The sequence below is a fragment of the Callionymus lyra genome, chromosome 2 (genome assembly GCF_982586985.1).
Source record: "Callionymus lyra chromosome 2, fCalLyr1.hap1.1, whole genome shotgun sequence".
In the NCBI taxonomy this organism is placed as follows: domain Eukaryota; kingdom Metazoa; phylum Chordata; class Actinopteri; order Syngnathiformes; family Callionymidae; genus Callionymus; species Callionymus lyra.
The window spans coordinates 14,611,524-14,632,663 of NC_141819.1; the positions used below are offsets into that span (position 1 = coordinate 14,611,524).

Consider the following 21,140-nt stretch of genomic DNA (forward strand, 5'->3'; position numbering starts at 1 on the left):
AACCAGGAGACTTCAGTAGTGTGAAGGGGGGGGGGGGGGGGTAGCGAGGTGAACGCCGGAAGAGGAGGTGAAGATGTAAAACATGACATGAAGGGGGAAAAGCGGGTAAACAATATCAAAGAGATTACAGCCTGATGAGGCTGCGAGAGAAAGTTGTTCCCGGAGAATAATTGCAGTCAAGATCTTACACAACTTGAGGAGTGAGTGCGAGGAGACAACATTTCAGGATGATTTAAAGTTATAAAGAACGCGTTAGGACTGCAGGAAACTTGTGAACTTGTGGACAAGGTTGATACTCTAGACTGTAATAATGATGGAAATCTTTCATCTGTCCTTGGGTGACCCGAAGAACCGAGTGTGTTTGTTTTCCACATATAATGATGATGTGTTTTGGGACTTTTTTTTTTCCTTGCCGTCGAGGGCCTTGACTTTGCAAAGCCCGCCGAGACCGCCGTGTGAATATTCACCGGACAAACAGACTTGACGCGACTTGACATTTGGCGCGGGGAGTCGCGGTCCGTCACTTAGCCTCGGAGACTTAAGTGAAACTGGCACATGATGCGACGAGAGCCTCGAACCATAATTCATTTATTCACGATCTGCAAGTGGAAACCTCGACAGTTTTCAGGAAGTTGACAATAAAAGTCTTTCCGTTTATACGTACGTTTTTATTGGTTACTATCTTATGAGAAGACTCCAGCTCTGATTGGACGTTTCATTGGTAAAACATCTTCTAAATATATTTGATGTCATTCTATTTCTGTGCTGATTAAACACAGGTTTGGCTCAGAACTATTCTTAGTGCTCAGTTAATAACCAGGGGACATGCTTAATAGAGTCACGGTTGTAAAATGAAGTTCTCGGAGGAACCAGCTGCTTATGAGGTGTCAAAAAGTTCACCGTGACTTGATTAAAAAGCGGGAAAGGAAATTTGTGTTGACCTTTCTGGTCAATCCCTCCCATGCTATAGAGCGCTGAACTGTTGTTTTTTTTTAGACTTTGTTTCTCTCTCAGATGAATGTAAAAATTGTCAGCGTTTTCTTTCCGGCATAATGAAGGAGAACAAGCATGATTGAACTTAATATGAAGGCGTTTTATGTAGTCATAGGAAAACTAAATTGATTTTTAACGTCACTTACGATACAGGTCGGCGGTCACGATGTTATAGAATCGGTTCCTTTGATCCAAATCTGTCGGACCTGGAGGAATCAATTAAATAAATGTGTTTCTGACTTAAAACAAGAAATGTGATCCTTAAATACTAGTATTTAAGGACCATGTTCGATGTCAAAAACCAAACACTTATTTGATTTTTTTGGATGTTTTTTATTCATTTTATTAGATTTACATCACCATAACGTCCCAATGTTATCCTATTCATAGGTATCTTGGGAATAATTGCAGAGCTTTCTTTATAATTTCTTCAATAATAAAAGTTATTTGTAAAAGTACATTTTTTTTGTTTTGGCTAAAAACCCCTATAATGCATCGATCTTTATCTCTGCAGGCAACTTTTTAAGTCATTCCATAATTTCACAGAAAGTTTCCCGACTGCTTTTATATGATTCTCGTGTAATGAAACGAAAAATGACGTTACTTTATGTCAGGCTTTTATGATAGATTTCAATAACAAATTGCCTTAAGACTCCCTTTAAGAAAACTTAAATGTATATTGTTTGTATGGGAAAGATTTTTATAAATCTTAAAAAAACCCATTATAGCATGTTAACTGTTGAGGATGATGGCTGGAAGTTTGCGAGTCACAAAACCAAAAGGCATTAACAGATTTATTATTGTATTAAAATAATGAACTTTTTTGTAAACTTCAGGGAATATAGGCCACGTTAATGTTTTATAAGGTCTGAAATTTGCCTTGTATTTGACACAGAATAAAAAAAATTGTGATGCTTGATGTGCAAAAAACCTCTAAATCAAATCCCTTAAAGCATCTGAAAATGAAACAGTTATTTGAAAAAGAATAAGTTTTAAGTGAGAAAGTCAGATATAGGGCAGAAAGTTCCACTTCAAAATATGAACCACAGAAGAAGAATGTTCCAGTCAGAGGCAGGGTTAGAGGGGCGAGGGGGGGGTTTCTGAAATGTTTTCTGCCCACCTTGGTAGTCACTGCGAGGAGTGGCTTGGCTTCTGATGACGCCTTACTGGGTATCTCCTTCAGCACCATGGCAACAGTCTTATCTGCAGCCCTAGAGTCTTTGCCCTACAACAGTGAGATCAACAATGACTTGTGTCAGGACAGATTGACAACTCAGAAGCTTCGCCCGCGTCCAGGGCGTCTTACACAGCAAGAACTTTACCATGATGGGCGGGGCTTGCTACTGTCACGACACATCCACAAGACTATGGCAATGAAACAGGCGTCACTGCACGATGTTGAAGGTTGACTGTGGACAGTGATGAGCATCCAGAGTAGAACTGCTAGAGTACTTGGATGGCAGGCTTAGGAACTATATAATTCTTCTTAAATTATATACATGACGAATGCAGTTCTAATGTCAGGACACGTGAGGACGACACACAACATTGTGGTGCTTGTATAAGAAACACATGTTAGTCTGAGTTTACAAGACTTTTTCATACTTATGTTAGGATGTTGCCTTATTATAACAAATATCACATTTTATTCTGTCCAACAACTCAAATCACTGCACACTTTGATGACCCTACATCACTCGAACGGCTTACAGTTCTGTACTTCAATAAGAACAACAGAAAAAAAATAGATAAGAATAAAAAAGACTGGTAATTCTCATGAAATTTATAATTAAAAAATATATATTTCAATTAATTATATATTTAATTTCGACTTGTATTCTAACTTAATTACAGTTTCTAAAGCTTATTTTAAAAAAACAAAACGTATTTCAACAACAAACAACAACAGATAAATACATTAGAAGAAATAAGCCTGGTAATTCTAATGAAATTTATAATTCAAAAAACATTTCTCAATTAATATTTATTTAATTTCTACTGGTATTCTCGCTATATTATTTTTTCAAAAGTGTATTTAAAGAACGTATTTCAATAACAAACAGCAACAACAACAGAAAAATAAATTAGAAGAAATAAGCCTGATAATTCTAATGAAATGTATAATTAAAAAAAAAAAATTCAATTCATATTTATTTAATTCTACTGCTTTTCTCGCTATATTAATTTTTCAAAAGTGTATTTAAAAACGTATTTCAATAACAAACAACAGCAGAAAAATAAATTAGAAGAAATAAGCCAAGTAATTATCACAGAATTTATCCTTTAAAAAATATTTTAATAATTTATTAATTTAATTTCGACTTGTATTCTCACTATATCAATTTTTCAAAAGCCTATCTAAAAAATACTATTTAATTGTTATTTTCAATCAATAAAATATTGCCAATAACATATATCTACCACTGTTTTATCTTACATTTTTAAACAAAGATTATTGAATCATGACCTTTAAAATAACATATAAACTGCATTTATTTTGATATAATATCCCTTTTTTTTCTTTTGCAACAACAAAAAAACACATTTGAATCAAAAAATCTAAGAGCTTTAATATAGCTTTGTGAAGACTCACCATATTATATATTTTAGTTTTTCGATTATAAATGATTGATTATAGTCAAGATCCATGAAGCGCCTGAGAACATACATGACCTTCACATCCATGACCTCCCCATGACCCCCCCGCTCCCCTCAGTCCTCAGCGGTCTATATACCGTGTACAGCTTGTCAGATAAGAGGCAAGGTTAGTTACACAACAGTTTAAATGTAATGTCCCTGGCGAGGGATCCATCAAGACCTGAGACAGTTTTGTCAGTCATGAGAATCCTTACGCATGAGTGATACTGTTACGATCATTTTACCATTAAGTATAAAAAGAAATGAAACCAAAAAAAAAAAAGAAGATATTTTCCTGAACTAATAACCATCCACAAGAATCTCCTGCATGGCCTTCAGGGAGAGTTTTCTAAAATCTGTACGCTCCTAATAAAGTCCCTCAACGCCTCCTGTGCCCACTCTCTGGCTCACTTCTCCTCAGGATAAATGAGCAAAATTTCTCTGCAGGAAAGCGCTCAGGAAAATAAGAAAAAAAGTGGCACTCGCAGCCAGCGATGATTGAGAAACAAAATAAAGGAGCTCTTCTTGAGGGAATTTAAAGGAGTGGAAACACAACAGTTTGTTGAGGATTGAAGAAGAAAAGCAAGAGTGTTGTGATATAACAAATGCTTTGTTCTACACTCAACTATAAACAGTGATAAAAAATCTTCCGCCTACTATTTATGCATTCAATTAAAATACACAAAACACATTATTCTGTATTATATATGAGCAGCAGCAGCAAGAAAAGCAACAATAATCACAATTGTATTCATAATAATCATAATAATTTGGGGATCAGAAGGCTGGGGTTTAAGGCTGGATCAGATCACGGATGTAAGATCTGACCATGAATTGATCTGAAAGTAAGAACCAGAATTTTTAAAATGATCCTGAAAGAAACTGGCAGCCAGTGAAGAGTTTTAAGGATTCGGGAATTGTGAGTTCTCCTACTAGAGCAGGTCAGAATTGGACACATATATGGCTTGTTAATTTTTTAATCTTATTTATTTCTTCATCTTCTTTATATACGCAGAAAAACAACACCAAATCACATTTAGTCAAGCAGACTTCAGCCTCAATTTAAAACTTAAAAAGAGTGTTGTTACTCTACATGACATGTAGATGCCATTTCATTAGTTACTTTACTTTTATTTCCCTTCCAGAATCTTTTCATTGTAACTTTCAGAACTTATTAAGGGTTAATGCAATGCGGACGTGAGATCATCTTAGATTTCAATCTCATAATTGAACATTATTTCCAGCTAAAATAAAGGATTAAATTAACAATCAAGGAGAGAAAATGCAGCCAAAAGTAGCCACATATATGTTTGATTGAAAAATACTGAACTAAAGTGTTTATCAAATCACATATAACATCATTATAATTATACTGTGGGTATTTCCGTCTGTTGCATGAGTCTCAGAGGAGTTAAAGGATTAAGATAAGATGTACTTTGTCAGGAACTGAACTAAAGATTGATGATGAACACACTATGTTTGCTGGAAGTTTTACCCCCACATTATATTGCTGTACCTTGGTCGTATACATTTGAAAATAAATAATCACATAATTAAAACTTTTATTTATTCCTTTTCTGTTTTTATGCTGAATGTTTCAGGTTGATATTTTAAACGGCTGTTTGTCACAACATTGTTTTTAAACGGCTTATTTGTCACTTGTATTAATTAGTTACTTTTGATATCTCGGGACTCTATAACTTTGTCTGAGACAAATGAAAATTTCGGTCTGTGTACATCCTGTAAAGACTTGAATGACAATAAAGGATGTCTAAGTCTGGAAAGTAAACCATCTCTGACCGTGAGGGTAATACATTTGTTTCAGAGAGACCAGTGGAGCAAGAACATTTACAACTTGTGAAACAGGGATGGAGATATAACAGCAGACTTAGATTTGTGTGCCTCAGAAAGGGACCTGGAAACTGTATTAAAAAACAACTATTTATTTCTTTCACACCACATTTGTAATTTAATTCTGGAATAAGCAACTAGAACAATATTGGTAAGTATTTAACCAACCGTGGCGATTTTCTATCATACATAAATAATAAAAAAATGAAAAATGTTAAATATTTCAGGAAAAAAACCCTATAAGAGTGCTCCACTATATTCAAGTATCATTCAAAAACAAACATAAAAAAACGGACACGCTTTTGTAAAACAGAAAAAGGATAAAACTAATTTAAATAAATAAATAAAATCTCTCCTTGATCTGAATTATTGCAGGTGTGACCTCAGCGATGTCTCAGGTGGTGCGAACAGAAAGTCAAGAAATGTTTATTCTGGATTTCCTATTTGTCTCTTTCAGATTTGCTCCTTTTTAAAATGTTCCTTCACACTCATCGAAGGTCAGCTACACCGAGGTCCAGTCCCAACACTTATTTGAACTATAAACATCACCTACAAAGACTGAACTCAATGTAGAATTTAAAGATTATTTTCATTCGTCTTTATTTCCCGTAATCCCTCACGTGTTGTTGTAATCTGAGGTGGAGTTCAGGAATCACGTCGGCGCCGCCGCAGCATCTGCCCTCCATGTTTTCCACAGCTGATAACACACTGTGTGTGTGTGTGTGTGTGTGTGTGTGTTTGACGTGTGTCTCATCGCTCCCTCTCACCTCCTGCATCGAGTGCTCTTGGCTTCACCGAGAGGTCACGCACAATAGCCGGGCGGCGTCCATCTGTGCCGCTGGAAGATTCATAACCGTAAAGAGGACATCCTCTGTGAAAATATGCTGCAGCTGGTGGTCGGTAATGACGCTCCGAGATCACAAGTTATTAAATCGTGATGAGGCAGATTTTTTACATGTGGGCGGACCCTTAACAAAAAAGGCAAATACTCGGGGTGAGTGACAGGAGCAGAGGGCGAGACTCCATGAGGTCACACCCTGGTGTGTAAACACAAGACCAAGGGTGGAAAACAGAAATATGGGCGACTTAATTTACTCCTTAGAGACTCCAGGAGACATTGAATAACGGAATATCAAATTATCCTGATTGTTAATGTGCACCATGGGAGAGAAATTTAAATGTATCATAGTCCGGTAGCTCGATAATTCAGTTAAAATCTCATCAGGTGTGCATGTAGTTATTGTAGCTTCATTAGGACCTGACAGGACGATCTGCACCTTTGTTAGCTTCTTAGAGACATCTGAGAGTGTAGCACCCTGAACACAGTGTACTAGCATCGTAAATATGTTACCTATAAATATACTATTACATCAGATCTTGGTGATGATTTTGTCGACTACTGTCACAAAATCCAATTTTAGTATCTAGGTTTAGTTCTCCTAAAATAGAATGTAAAAGTCATTTATTGATTTTGGAATATTACGTTTAAATAATAATAATAATAATAATAAAAATCTCTATTTATATAGCGACTTTCTAGACCAGGGTCACAAAGCGCTTTGACAGCCATTCACACGTACTGATGGGAGTAGATGGTTTATCTGGGTGAGTTTTAGCTTAGTTGCTAATTATTTTGCCATGGGTGTGTGTTGACTTCTCCGAATCTGTGTGATATCTTAACACTAAATATTTTTTTGTATTCTAGTATTTGTATTTTATTTTATTCTCTCTAAGTGTTTGTTGACAACCTTTGTGTTTTTGTTCTAGCGTTGAGTGGGTTTGTTTTGTCTTCTACTGATTGAGATTGTATTGTAGTGTTCCCTGACTGTGTGTTGACCGCTACGTATTTTATCTTTTTGTTCGGTGAATGCGGTTGACCCCCTTGTGTGTTTTTCGTTCTAGCGTTGAATGGTTTTGACACGATGTGTGTTTCATCTTCAACTGATTGAGATTGTATTTTGGTGTTCCCTGAATGTGTGTTGACCGCTACATGTGTATTATGTTTACCATTTTTCTTTTATCTTATTGTGCGGTGAATGTGCGAGTGATTTGTCTTCTATCAATTTGTATTTGACTTGCGTGAGTGTTTTGACCAACCTGTGCGCTTTATCTCCTAGCGTTTTTATTTTATTCTAACGTTCCTTAAGTGTTTTGACCAACAAGCATGCTTTTGTTTTCAGTTCCCGCTCCCTGGTTTGTCTGGTTGATTGACCTTGGATTCCATCCTACATGTTTTTCCTGACAGGATGAATGACGAGTTAATTTGGTACATTTATTGACCGGTTATAGTTTTATCAGGGACTTTCCTTCGAACAACAACTTAATTCTACTTCAAAAAGAGTATCAATTTGGTTCTGGAGTTATCTCGTGGAACCGTTTGACCCTCACACATGTTTAAAGTGACCTCAGGATTTGACCGTGAGGAAGCAGCCGTTGTAGTTCCTCCGACAGACGCTGTAGCTGCTAATACTGTCTGCACAAGCAAGAGCAGAAACCTGTCACAGCAGCAAGATGACCTGCTGATGACAATATCCTTAAAGTTCACTTGTGTCTTCTGAATGAGCTTTAACAATGAGGACTCGTACTCCCACTGCTCAGACTCTACCTCAGTGAGATGGATTATTCATGATGATTTTTCATTCATATCAATATCCCAAAGCTCCACCTTCCTGTAGCCATAAGTTCATTTATTTGACACTTTTAGTGGCCGATATTGATGTTTGAAATGTAGCTCTGCCGGTATGAGCTCCAAAAAGATGCAACTAAAAAAGATCATATCCACACTTACAGAAACACAATTTGACTTTCTTTTAAAAAGCTCAGTGTTTATCTTCAAGTTAAGTTAAGTTCAGACACAGAAAACATTTTTATTTTAGCATTGTAACTTTTTTTTTTATCCTGACAGAAAGTTGTACCCAACTTTGTTCCCATGTCCTGTGAGTATTGGACCAATAATTATTAACCAACCCCAATTCTTTTGAAGCATTTTGACAAAAACAACTTAGTCAAAGCAAACACACGAACAAGTCAGAACAGTAAAATGAAAAAACGTCTAAAAGTGAAGGAAAACCAATCAAATCAAACTTAAATTGCAAAACAGTCCTTTATGGGTTTGTTTCTCAACTCTTATCACTCTCTTCATTTCCCCAGTTGACTTCTTTGCTGTTACAAAAGTTCAGTTCAGGCCAAAGAACTAATTAAAAGAAGCTGAAAAAAATGATGGTTGGTTTTTCCAGATACAGGGTGTTTAGGGGTTCTTATGATAGCTGAAGTTATTCAGTTGTTTTTTGAATTAAAAAAAAGTGATGAGTTCTGGGCTGGTTACACTAACACTTAAATATTATTTAAATAAACATATTTATTAAACACATTTTATCCATCCAAATGAATGCCCCTCCACAATATTCTATATTTAAAAGGCATACAGATATTTACGGAGTGAAGGGATGATGTTATTCTGTTTGTATCCTTTTAGGTCTTTGTGTTATTTTATTTGTTCTATGCTCTTTATATTTGCACTTTGCTCATTATTCTTTGCACTTTATTCTTACTTTTATGAAACTTCTGTACCTTCTTTTGAATTTTTTTTCTTTAAGTGACATCACAGACAACAAATTGCTGGGATCTGTTTTTCCTTAATCAACTATAGTCTTACTTCAACTGTATAGTGTCTGGAGATAACTTTGTTATGATAAGACACTTTAAATAAAATTGAATTGAATTGAATTGAATTGAACAGGCGACCAAAAATCCTTCATTCAGGAGCCAAGGTCTCAAGCAAGATATTTTTGAAGGTCGTATGTTTTTACACAGGTTGAAAAATCTATTGTGCTGTATGGCTAACAAATAATTGTGAAGATAGCACTGGTTCATTTACCTCCAAATTCTTTAATGAACAAAATATATTTTCGACTCCAAAAACCCCTTAGAAAAAACTGATTATTTTTAAAAATCCAGATGGACATTTGAAAGCAGCCTTGACCTGCTATTGGACCTCGACCCACCAGTTGAGAATCCCTGCACTAAGGTTTGCTCACTGTGATAGAAAGGTGTCAGAATGGTTAGCAACACAGCTAAACACTATTATTATACTAATACTGGTTGAGCTTGTCGATGGCAATAATCAAAGGAATGTTGTTACAAGAACGTTGACTTTAAACACTTGACATGATGTTTTAAACGATAGTGAACGCATGTTTTATTTAGTTCTCATACTCATCGTACTTTATATGTTATTTATGAACGTGTTTCAGCAGCAACGACCACAGAAGTCAAGTTCGTCATCTCTGACTTCATCGGTGACTATGAGCTTTTACATAAAGGAGAGGCTGGTGATTCTAAATTTGTTCAAAAACTGTCACGCGGGGTTAACCTCCTGCAGGGTGACAAGTCGCCACTGTAGGTCACGGCACAGCAAGTATTACGAAGTCATCCCGATCCCCGTCTCTTTCAAACGCACCTGACTTTAGCGCAGTCTTGCCGAGAACTTACTGTGTTACACGTGCGGAGACACAAGTCGAGTGGATGACCAAACACAATTAGCTGCTGCTGGATTATTTAGACGTGGACAAATGGGACGAGGGCCGCGGTCAACTATTTACCTGGATGGTTAAAGTTACAACACATTCCAAAATATGATCCATCCCATAGTTCCAAGGATTAAACAAGGCTTTACAAACACACTAAGAGTAGAGATCTGCATATGAAGCTTCATGAAGCAGACGTTATAATGGTGCTCTGCTTTGTTTATACAACGAGGCCCTTGCAGGTGGAGAATTCAGGGATAAGTGATCTGTGGTGACAAACCTTGATGTTTGACCAATCACAGCAGAGTGGGTGTGGTTATGGTAAACAAGATTTAACCTCCAGAAAAAAAGTGTTTTCAGTGGGCGGGGCTTAAGATCGTTTTCTAATGTAAATATTTCAATAAAAAGAAAGATTTGTACAAACAGACACTGATGAAACAATAGAGTCCAACATCTATTTAAGACACACAGGATATATTTAACCCCTTGAGAGTGTCATAAATAATTAATATATATATTACGGTGTTGACAGGCAAAAACTGTCATCGAGTGATGACGAATGGTGTCGGAAGGTTAAGTAAAAATGTTCGGGAAATAATTGATGTAATAAAAAAATGATCTGTCCATGAGTCATTAAAGCTGCTTCTCCATTATTAAAATAGCAGCAGGACTTCGGGTCCTGACTGTGAGTAACTTCTGAACCAACTCAGTCTAACACTTTCACAAGAAACAGTTTGATTGTTCATAGTCATCCACTGGCCTGCATAGCTCATCACTTTTCTTAGTATAAAAAATAAGAAAGCTAGAGTTTCTAGGCGGGACGTTAGTCGTCTTGGTTTGTAAGGCAGTAGAAAAGCTGTGTCATACCTCAGAGACATGTTGTTTATTTGCTGAAGGAAGCAGTTGCTTCCGAGGAACGAGTCTGTCAGCAATCAGCAGCAGAAGGAGTAAAAAAAAGAAAAAAAGTGGGACCAACAACTGCTGTTTTTAGAATCAATGGTGTTGAATATCAATCATAAAAAGACACTCAGTTAACAAAATGCTACAAGGCGGTGTTGACGAGGAGAAACTTCCCAAGCCAGAGGCGGAGGGAGGCGAAGTAATGACAGAAGCAATACAAGCTGTCGAGCACAACATGAAGGCAAACAGGCAAAGAAAATAAAAAGCAATATTGAAGCTTCACAGAGTGAGATGAAATTCACTGTTGGTGGGTTTAATACCAGAGAGAGTGTGACAGATCACTGGCAAAAAAAAAAGCCTCTGGTCCTTTCCTATATGATGCTATTCGCTGTTGAAACTATTGAATCCAGAAGAAACGTAAATTAAAGATTAAAATATATTAAAATCAGATAAACGTCTCTGGTCAGTCCTGCGTATATTATTGAATGGCAACTCTTAACATTTGCCTCCAAAGATGTGTGTCCGTTTGAACGTTACAAAAGAACAAATCTTTCAGAGAGAATCTGTGCAGCTTTTCACCTGTTTTACACATATCTTGTGCAGAGACTTTCTGGCACAATCTAAAGATTTGCTTTGTTATCAGAGCGTTTGAAAAAGATAAATAACGGAAAAGCCAATTTATATAATATTCAATATCAATAATGTATTTCAATAAGTGAACATTTTTAAATAATGGTAGCCTTAACGGGACTCAAACCCCTGGTGGGTGAAGAAACTACCACTAGTCTACAAGTAATGGATGGTTTGACTTGGTAGCATTCCCGACTTTAGCGATTTTATAGCAACCCTAAAACAATGTTGGATTAACAACACTACACTTTTTGTCAAAGCAGTCATTTCTTTTCGGGCTAAATGAAGCTGGGCAGTGGTCAGAAGATTAAATAAAATAAATCACAATGAAGCTCCAAAACAAATGAGAAGTGTAAGTAAGTAAGTAATTAATATTTTTTAGAGCGCTTTTCCAGACCAGGGTCACAAAACGCTTAAACAATCAAAACAATACTCAATAAAATATATACTTAAAAGATCAAGACAACACCGAAAACAACACAGTTGTCTCCAACCCCTTGATAGTGTCCCACAATAATGAGTATATATAGTCTGAGAAAATCAGGGAAAAGCATGCATGAATAAAAATGTCTTGAGATGTTTCTTGAAAGAGTCAGTAGACTCCATTAAACACAGAGGAAGAGGAAGATCGTTCCAATTTTTCCAATCTTTGGCCAAATTATTTTTCTTAAAACAAACACATGAGTTCGATCACAGTAGTCCCTCGCTACAACGCGGTTCACACATCGCTGCCTCGCTGTTTTTTGTTGTAATTTTGCATGATTATTTTACAGCGTACAGTATCAATGTGCATTGTGTTCAGCGTCCTGATTGGCTAAGAGTACAGAATGCATTCACCAGCCATATTTACATACATGTTTAATCGCTATAATAACGCCAACAACTACCCATAACTATTTTTAGAAAGTACCCCCGCGATAAAGATGGGACAACTGTATATAAAATGAACATTTAAGTCCTTTATCCTCAAAATAAGCCCTGTGATCAGAGTCTCTCATGTATGCCACAGCTTACTTTTATCGTTAAATATAAACTCGACATGAAAACTCATGAATAATAAACAAGCAAAACAAACTTATGCAAGTTTTCTACAAAGAAAACAGTCCTAAAGTCAAGTGTTTAAAGCCCATGTTTTTAAGAAATAAAAAAAACAACTCAGTACAGAGTTCAAGCTGGAGATATTGACTAAACCTCCAGGGGTCAGTAGGTCATGAGGTCAAGACGATCGACAGTCCATTCGAATACTGGGATCTTGTAAAAAGCAGGAGGTTGGTGGAGCTGAACCCGACACTCTCCGAGAACTTCACCACCAGGACGCGAGCGATGTGAATATAATCCCTGTGGAAGCCGTGGACTGGCGCTGAAACATGAACATGAAATGAAGGAGGACCCTCATGAAAGATTAACGCTGGATCACAGAGCATGTAAAAAGCATGTCCTCCTTTAACACGGACCGCAGAAAGGACGGGACTCCGGGGGAGAGTTGCCGATGTCTATCAAAGGATGTATGTTTTTTTTACTCATTAATATGGAGGCTCACGGGATCTGAGGGATACGAGTGGAGGGTGGAAGTCTGTCGAAGCATGTTTACGTTAAATTAATCTCAATGGGATTCTTGGTGATTAAAAAGTCTCCATCCTTTATAGATAACATAACAATCAAGGTAAACCGGGTTTGAAGATGAGGTATAAGTACTGAAAATTCAAGGTTAGATTGACTTGGTTTCCCAACATTTCTTTAGCATTAATGAGATTTAAATAATTTATTTTTTATATGAATTATATAACAATATTGAAATTTGGTCAAACAGATATCGTCTCAACTTACTATTAAAATCTTAATGAGGTTTCATGATGCTCCGTCACAATTTTTAACACTCATTAGGTGGCGCCCTTGGTCTAAAAACATGGTTTTAATTGATATTAATATGACTCCGAACACCTCCTTTTATTTTGTTAATCTACTTCCTGCTTTATCCTGAGTTTCTGTAACTTGATTGGTGGGAATCCTGTGAGCTACACACTTGAATCTTATTTCTCTGATCCCTTTCTGATCCTTTCAGAAGAGCCCGGACAGAATACTCTTTAAGGTATTTGGTCTCAATTCATGTCGTTTTTGGTGTATTTTTTTTGTATATTCATTGTCTTTTTAATATTATGTGACTGCCTCACCAAATGGAAGGAGTATTGTATCTGATTTTGGTGCCAAAGAAGTACTTTTAAAAAGTGTTCAGTCTTTAAAACTGTTCCCCATATTTAGCCCCAAAAAAAAGAACGGAAACATCCAAAACACTCTTTCGTTTTAACTTTAAGGTGTATTTTTCTTTTTTTGCAATTTAAGGAAAGCAATTAAGCTTACATTTAAACACAGTGCAATGTGACAAACATTTGATATACTATTGGTTTAATTTTGAGGCTAATGCAAGTGCATGTTTTTCTTTGGGGAAAGAAAACTGAAGCAAGTTTAAACTAAACTAAAAACGACATTGTTTTTCTGCCTGGTTGCTTCTGTTTATGTCAAAACTGGTGCAGTTATATGTGTGTTTATGTACAGGTTCCTTCTACAGCACAGTTTACTTTTTGAGCGTCACCCTGTGCAGTACTCATTTGAGTTTATTTTGTGTTTATGTTGGATTTAAGTTTGTACAGTTCTCTGTCCTTCAACATGTATTTCTTCTGGCTCTTCCTCTCTTGGATCTGTATTTTTAGAAACTGTCTGTTATGAAAAAACTTGTGCTTTACAAATGCATTTAAAAGCAATTTCTCACCCGTAGCTGCTACTTTCACTGTTTACACTGTGTCGATTAAACAGAGAGAGTTTATAAGCAAGGTATGGTAAGAAAAGTTGTGTTGAGCTAGAAAGTTTGCTGTTGTTTATTGTCTACCTTTCAGATATAACTACTTGCACATCTTCAGTCTGTGTCAGTATTGATTTTTTTTTTGCTCATCTTATTTGGAACACAATATTGATCAAACAGTCTAACTGATGGTGCAGAGCAAACTTGTAATTCAACTTTAAAACATGTATTTCTATCAAAAATAGTTGTGTTATTCATGATGATATTTAACCCTTGACCCAAAGACAACACAATGGATACCACAAACACATTTGTTTTCGGCTTTTGGGTCACCTTGACCCTGAGACAACACAAGGAATACGCCAAACACATTTGTTTTCGGCCTTTGCGTCACCTTGACCCAGAGATAACACAAGGGACACCACAAACACATTTGTTTTCTGTTGTTCAGGTTACCTTGACCATGAAACAACACAAGGGATACCACAAAACCTTTTTTTTTCGGCCTTTGGGTCACCTTGACCCAGGGACAACACAAGGGTAAAGAGCTGTCCTGTTCAATCCTGTAGTTGTCTCTAATACCTTTAATAAACTATAGATGTGACTTCATCATGAGATGAATATATTGAACTCCACTGAACTCCACGTTGATTTAAACGACGAGCAGTTCTTCCTCTTTATTACACCGACGTTCCTCCTGTGAGCAGAAGCCAGAAGAGGAACGAAGCGTCTCAATCCGAGCGTTGGGTTTTTCTTCGTAATGACACTTTGCGCGGCAGGTGCACACTCGGCTCATGAGCAGAAACCATATTGTGTTTCCCAGAATTCATTAGTTTCTTGTGAGGATTTGCTCCAGTGTGTGCACTCTTGTCTGCTCAGACTAATGATTCGCAGCAGTGGCTGCTTTTGTTCCTACAAAAAAAAAAAAAAAAAATCCTCTCCCAGGACAACAGGATATCATATAACTCAACCATGTCTTCACCTCAAGCACATGCGTTCAAGACCATTTTTGGTATCAAAGGGATTATTATTTAGTGGAGACGAACCTCTGGGTGACGTCATGCTCGCCAGCTATTAGCTAGAGCCCGGATCCATCCCTCCCTCGCCGTCGGTGACCGGCGGGACCGGCAGGGGTTCTGTCAGCGCTGAACTTGGGGTTGTAAATTCTACGACGGCAGCAGAACTGTCAGCTGGAGGCCGATTAAAAGAAGCTGACATTATAGTCCTGTAAGAGCAGACGTCTTCTCTGCAGCCTCACATCTCCGAACGTAATGAACGTATGGAGAAGAGGCGCAACGTTCTGCTGACGAGCTCTTTTTCATATCTTTAGCTTCAGAAGACCTCTCCTTGTGTCAATATATAGATGAAGAAGTTCCTGAAAATAGCAATGTCCGCATTAATTATCGATTAAAATCAGTGAAAGATCCCAATCTATCATTCTCTGCAGTGGTCAGTACCTTTTAATTCTAATTTCTTGTAAATAGAAATGGTGTCAAATGTATTAAAGGGCACCTAATGTGCTGATTTAAGTGTCTCTTAACCTGTTCTAGGACCTCTATTATACTCATCAGTATGTTTCTTTTTGCACAAAACTCTCATTTAATAAAGATATTTACATTAGATAATACACTTAAGCCCCGCCCACTTAAAATGCGCTGTTTTGGCTGAAGAACAAGTCTCGTCCAAGCAACCACACCTACTCTGCTGTGATTGTCATTTTGTACATTAAAAACTAATAATAAAAATAAGGTTTGCTGCTTAATGTACACATTACAAAAACACCTAAAGGCAGAAGTAACTCTCACCATGGTTACATAAATATTAATTTTGTTTCACGATTAACATGTAGGTACTTTAAGGATTTAGGGCTTCTAGGGGAGGACACCTCCACCAGAGTGACGTCAGAATGTTCAATTTAAACCGTAATCTCGATTGGCGAGATTTCAGACGAGAGAGAACTTTATTAAGAAATAACTTCAAAACGGAGCAACATAATGATGAATGAAGAACTTCATTTTGAAGAGGACAACATTTACAACATGTGAATAAGTCGGGAGAGTTGGGTTTTCACATTAGGTGCCCTTTAAAGACATGGAAACGGATCAATCCAACTATTTAAACTAATGATTTTGCAATTTAAACGTAAACACACATTGAACTAATGAAGACACTAAATGTACATTATTTTCTTCTTGTGTTTCTTTCTTCTTTGTTGCTAAAGAAGTGCAAGTGTGATCACGTACATCGCAGGTTGAAGAGATTTAATTCCTGCCGTCTCTGGTAATGGACAGACAACATTAATCGCTGAGTGGTCGCGGTGATTATCCAGGAATCCATTGATTTACAGGGTTGAGTCTTGCTGACTCTGCACTAAGAAAGAACTGAGGAAAAGAAAAGCCCTCGACTCTCTGCCTCGCAAATTAATCCAGGAGAAGAAGAAGCTTGAGATAAATCGTTATTGTCCTTATCATGTCTGCATCTGCAAATATATATATATATATATATATATATATATATATATATATATATATAATATGCATGACGCTGTGGTTAATGAAGCTGTAAAACTTTATTGACTATGTAGTATTAACAGGAGACATAACTCTTGGGTGAGTCGATGTACATTGATGGGTTCATTATCTTCATCTACACAATTTGTTTGCTTGGAATAATCAATAATTCAAATCTTTCTTCATCATTATAACTCAGATAAATTTTGCCTGAAAACTTTAGACAAAAGAAGTCGGACAGAACAAGAGTTCGCATTGAAGCTGGTTCAATAAAAATCATAACGTAATAAAAAAAATAATGAAAGAAAAATGCTGGTTTAATCAAAAACAGTTATTTGAATCCAAAAAATATTTTCAAAAGAAAACTTTTGTGAGAAATGTATTACTTTTATTGAAGTAATATTAATCTTGTTAAGGCCATATTATGACCAGGACATTTGTGTCTTTATTATTCAATCACAAAAAAGTTGATTTAGTCAAAAAGAATAATAAATATATAAAAAAAATGTTTTTACAGTTCTGCCGCATTTCAGTAAATAGATTGTATTTGCAGTCGCTTTTTCAATTTTTAATCTAAAATATATATATTTTTTATTTAAGCAACCTTTTTTTTGGATTGAATAAAAAAGAAACAAATACCTTCATAATTTTCACATACATTTTTATTTTGAAATACCTAAATACTTTTCTAAGCATTGGGTAATTTATACTTGTTTTGTCCTTTTTATATTATTGTTTATCACTTATTATAGAAATATAGAATCATAAAGTTTTAGAACATTATATTTTCTCATTATTTAAACCTATTATGCACAATGTGCGTGTATATAAGAAAATATCCGTTTTTGAGCTATTTCTCCAACAGACTGACATTAGTCTCGGTTTGAGGTGATAGATGGCGGCGTTTATATCATTTATCTTCCTGCCGCACACGAGAGGTCACAGTGGAGAGAAAGATGATTCTCTTCATATCCAACCACCTCTGCCGGCTTCAGAAGACAATTTCCTCTTCCTCCCATTACCTGCCCATTAGAGAAGGAGGGCACCGAGGCCCCGTTGCAGACTCTGTCCAAGTCATTACTGGTTCTAAAGCTGTGCCGGTCCTCGCCGCTCGCCCTGCAGCTGCTAATGATGAAGGATGGCGGCGGGAGGAGGAGGAGGAGGAGGCTCCCCTCTGAGCCGGGGTGTACAGTAACCTGATTACCGGCGGCTCCCTTGGAAAATGGCACTACATCCACACCCTGGGCTGGGCACTTCCAGCCCTTCCTCTCTCTCGTCCTAGATCCGGGAGGATCTTTTTCTGAAGATGATCATGGTGCATTGTGAGCGATCGTGACACGCTCGGGCGGCGGGCAGATGTCTGCATCTGTGTAGCGAGACTGCTAACAGCAGCTGTCTGTCCGCCCGCATCCATCACGAGCAGTGGAGTCAAGGCCAGGAGTGGAAGTTAGGAAAACCTACTCTGGAACCGAGACGGCGAAGTCAGCAGTTAAACAGAAGGTGTTACGCAAGCGACTCGCAACCTTTTAATGAGTCGCCTGTAACTGAAATGATGTCTTTTATCTCTCGGATACCTGCGAAATCATCCCACGCGTCTCCAGCGTCTCGGCTCTCCACCAAAATAGACCCTGAGCTATTTATAAAAGGGGAAGGGGGTATTTTTGAACGCTGATGAGTCATGTGTGGACCAGCTCTGAGATGAAAAAACTACTCCAAGATACGACCCATTGTGATTCATCAGCTCAACAGAGATCTTCGTCCAACACAGCTACACACTCACAAACACACTCTCGCGTGGTGGAGGATGATTCACTTTACGAAGTGATAATTCACAAACAACGTTGATCGTAGTTAATCTAAATTCAGTGGTGTTGCAACTGCAGCTGGAAAAATTCAATTAAGGGTTTGTATAATCTCTTTTTTTTTCTTCTGCCAGCAATAGTCTTAGAAGATTATTGCAAATGAACAAAGATGCTTTTTTTAAACAACAAGAGTCTTAACACGTCGACATTAAACAAGATGCCTCTAATCTCATAAAAGCATTTGTTACTCATCGGCCGGATTGTAGTTCCGAATACTCCTGGTTCGTCATTTATAGACGGAATAATACTCTCGATTTAAACCTACTTTTTAAAACAAAACAGCCGGAATAAATGCATAAAAGATGCTTGACAAAATAAACACTTAATACTACTTAATTCACATAAGAAAACTTTGTTTGCGTTGATTTCAAAAAGGTTAATGTTTATATTGATTGATACAGTTTAGTTCTTTCAGCTTTTTACAAGAAACAGATTAAACATACATACACATATCAAAATGAATAACAAATTATAAAAGATATATTATAATCGTAATACAAAAACTGTGACGTAAAAAACGCAAGAACAAAAAAAACAAGAATAAATACAACATAATGCAATTGTACATAAAACAATACCATAAAACACACAAATGTGACACTAAGTATTTTCAATTTAACAGCTACTCTAACTTCTGTAAACATTTTTAGGAATTTGATGCAAAATAAGTGTTTGTGCTTTGTTTATGAGGTAGAGTTGAAAATATTTTGTGCTGAAAATTATTTAAAAAAGGCACTGGCTTCAGTTCAGACTTGTTTTTCCTCTAAAAGAAGCACAGGTTGTTCAATAAATCTCTATTTAATTTTGACTGTTTAACCTTCGGCCCCTGGTGTGGTCGACCCCCCCTGAATTAGAGAAACACTAAAACAAAATAACAACCATTTTAATTATTGGAAATCAATGGGCCTGTTCCAAGAGAGTTTAAAGTAGACGTGTTTGCAGTTTGGATAAATGTAAACAGAGTTGTAAATACTTGTTCAGATGGGTCTGTTGGATACTATTTTGTATAATTTAACCTTTATTTTGTGTATGAAACTCAACTTAACTTTATTTATAGTGCAGTTTAAAATGGCAGCAGTCGACACAAAGTGCTGTACAAGAACATAAAAATGTCACTGAAATAATAACGGCTGCAGGAAGCAAAAATATTTTCTACAACATCCATTTTCACTATTTTTCTTCTACCATACATGTATAACACTATCGCGGTGGATCAGGATGCAAAGGATGAGATTTTTCACTGACAAATTAAGTTGATTAAAGAGAAAAAAACTCCCCCTTTTTGTTGAACCCCTGCCTGTCTCCACCTTGTGGTCCTCATTTAACAACGTGACCCTGACTGATATTTTGGCACTGGTGAGCAAGATGAAACCCTCTTGCTCGTCCAACATCCTTCTGTGTAGACTCTTTATTAGAGTATTTGATCTGATTGGCCCCTGGTTTACCAAAAAGGTAAACCTCTCCCTTTCCACAGGGTTCTTTCCCAATGTATTCAAACATGCCATTGTGGAGCCTTTACTCAAAAAGCCAGGCTTAGACCCGACTGACCTCAGTAATTTCAGGCCTATTTCCAAGCTTCCATTCTTGTCCAAGATCTTGGAGAAGGTGGTGTCTGAGCACCTGTCTTTGTTCCTGGATCAGAGCGACATCCATGAGAAGTTTCAGTCTGGCTTCCGTAAACATCACTCTACAGAGACAGCCTTACTGAAAGTGTCCAGTGACATCATGATGTCGGCTGACTCGGGTAAATCCACTGTTCTGGTTCTCTTGGATCTGTCCTCAGCCTTTGACACAGTTGATCACCAGATCCTGGAGAAGAAGACTTAGGGGTGAAGTGGGACTGTCTGGGTCTGTGTTAGAATGGTTCTCGTCCTGCGCTTTACAAATAAACTTTACTTACTTACTTATTTATTGCAGTCAAGAAAGTAGCATATTTACTCATATTTGCACATCTTTCTTGAGAGTAACTTCCAAAAATGTTCATGAGACCTGAAGCTCAGTGTCGGCCACATCCTCCACTGCAGACAAGTTCACCTCATGCACTAAGAATTGCACTGATTTCCTACTAAAAACACTCAAACCCAGAAAATGATGCACAAAAATAAAAAATAAAAATCCAAGAACTTTGTTCATCCAAATCAACGTAGAACTCAGACGGGTTCATCCCTTTTCCACGCCATCATTTGACCATGTCAATCATATTTAGATGAACCACGAGACCCAGAAAAACTAGCTTTTTTGGGATTTCATTGAACCTTCAGCTTCAATTTGGTAGAACTGACATTATATTGTTTCTGTGACTCTTGAAGAGAAGATTTAAAGCGCTCAAACACTCATTATTTTGATGTTATATTATAAAAACATAGGTATAATTTGTGCCTGTCGGGATTAGAAAAACAGCCATAGTTTTCATGCCTTCAGTAAGTAAGTAAGT

General features: G+C 36.9%; 1 protein-coding gene across 2 annotated transcripts in view; it reads right to left on the minus strand.

Annotated features, from left to right (window-relative positions):
• The window catches only part of pex5la (peroxisomal biogenesis factor 5-like a), a 97,558-nt gene that overhangs the window by 46,757 nt on the left and 29,661 nt on the right, over window positions 1–21,140 (minus strand). Inside the window, exon 2 of one of the 2 annotated variants that reach the window (XM_087783628.1) lies at window positions 2,114–2,218. The exons of the other annotated variant lie outside the window; for it this stretch is intronic. Coding sequence (XP_087639754.1) covers window positions 2,114–2,218 — 105 coding nt within the window. The remainder of the gene's footprint in view (window positions 1–2,113; window positions 2,219–21,140) is intronic. 2 annotated transcript variants of the gene reach the window in all.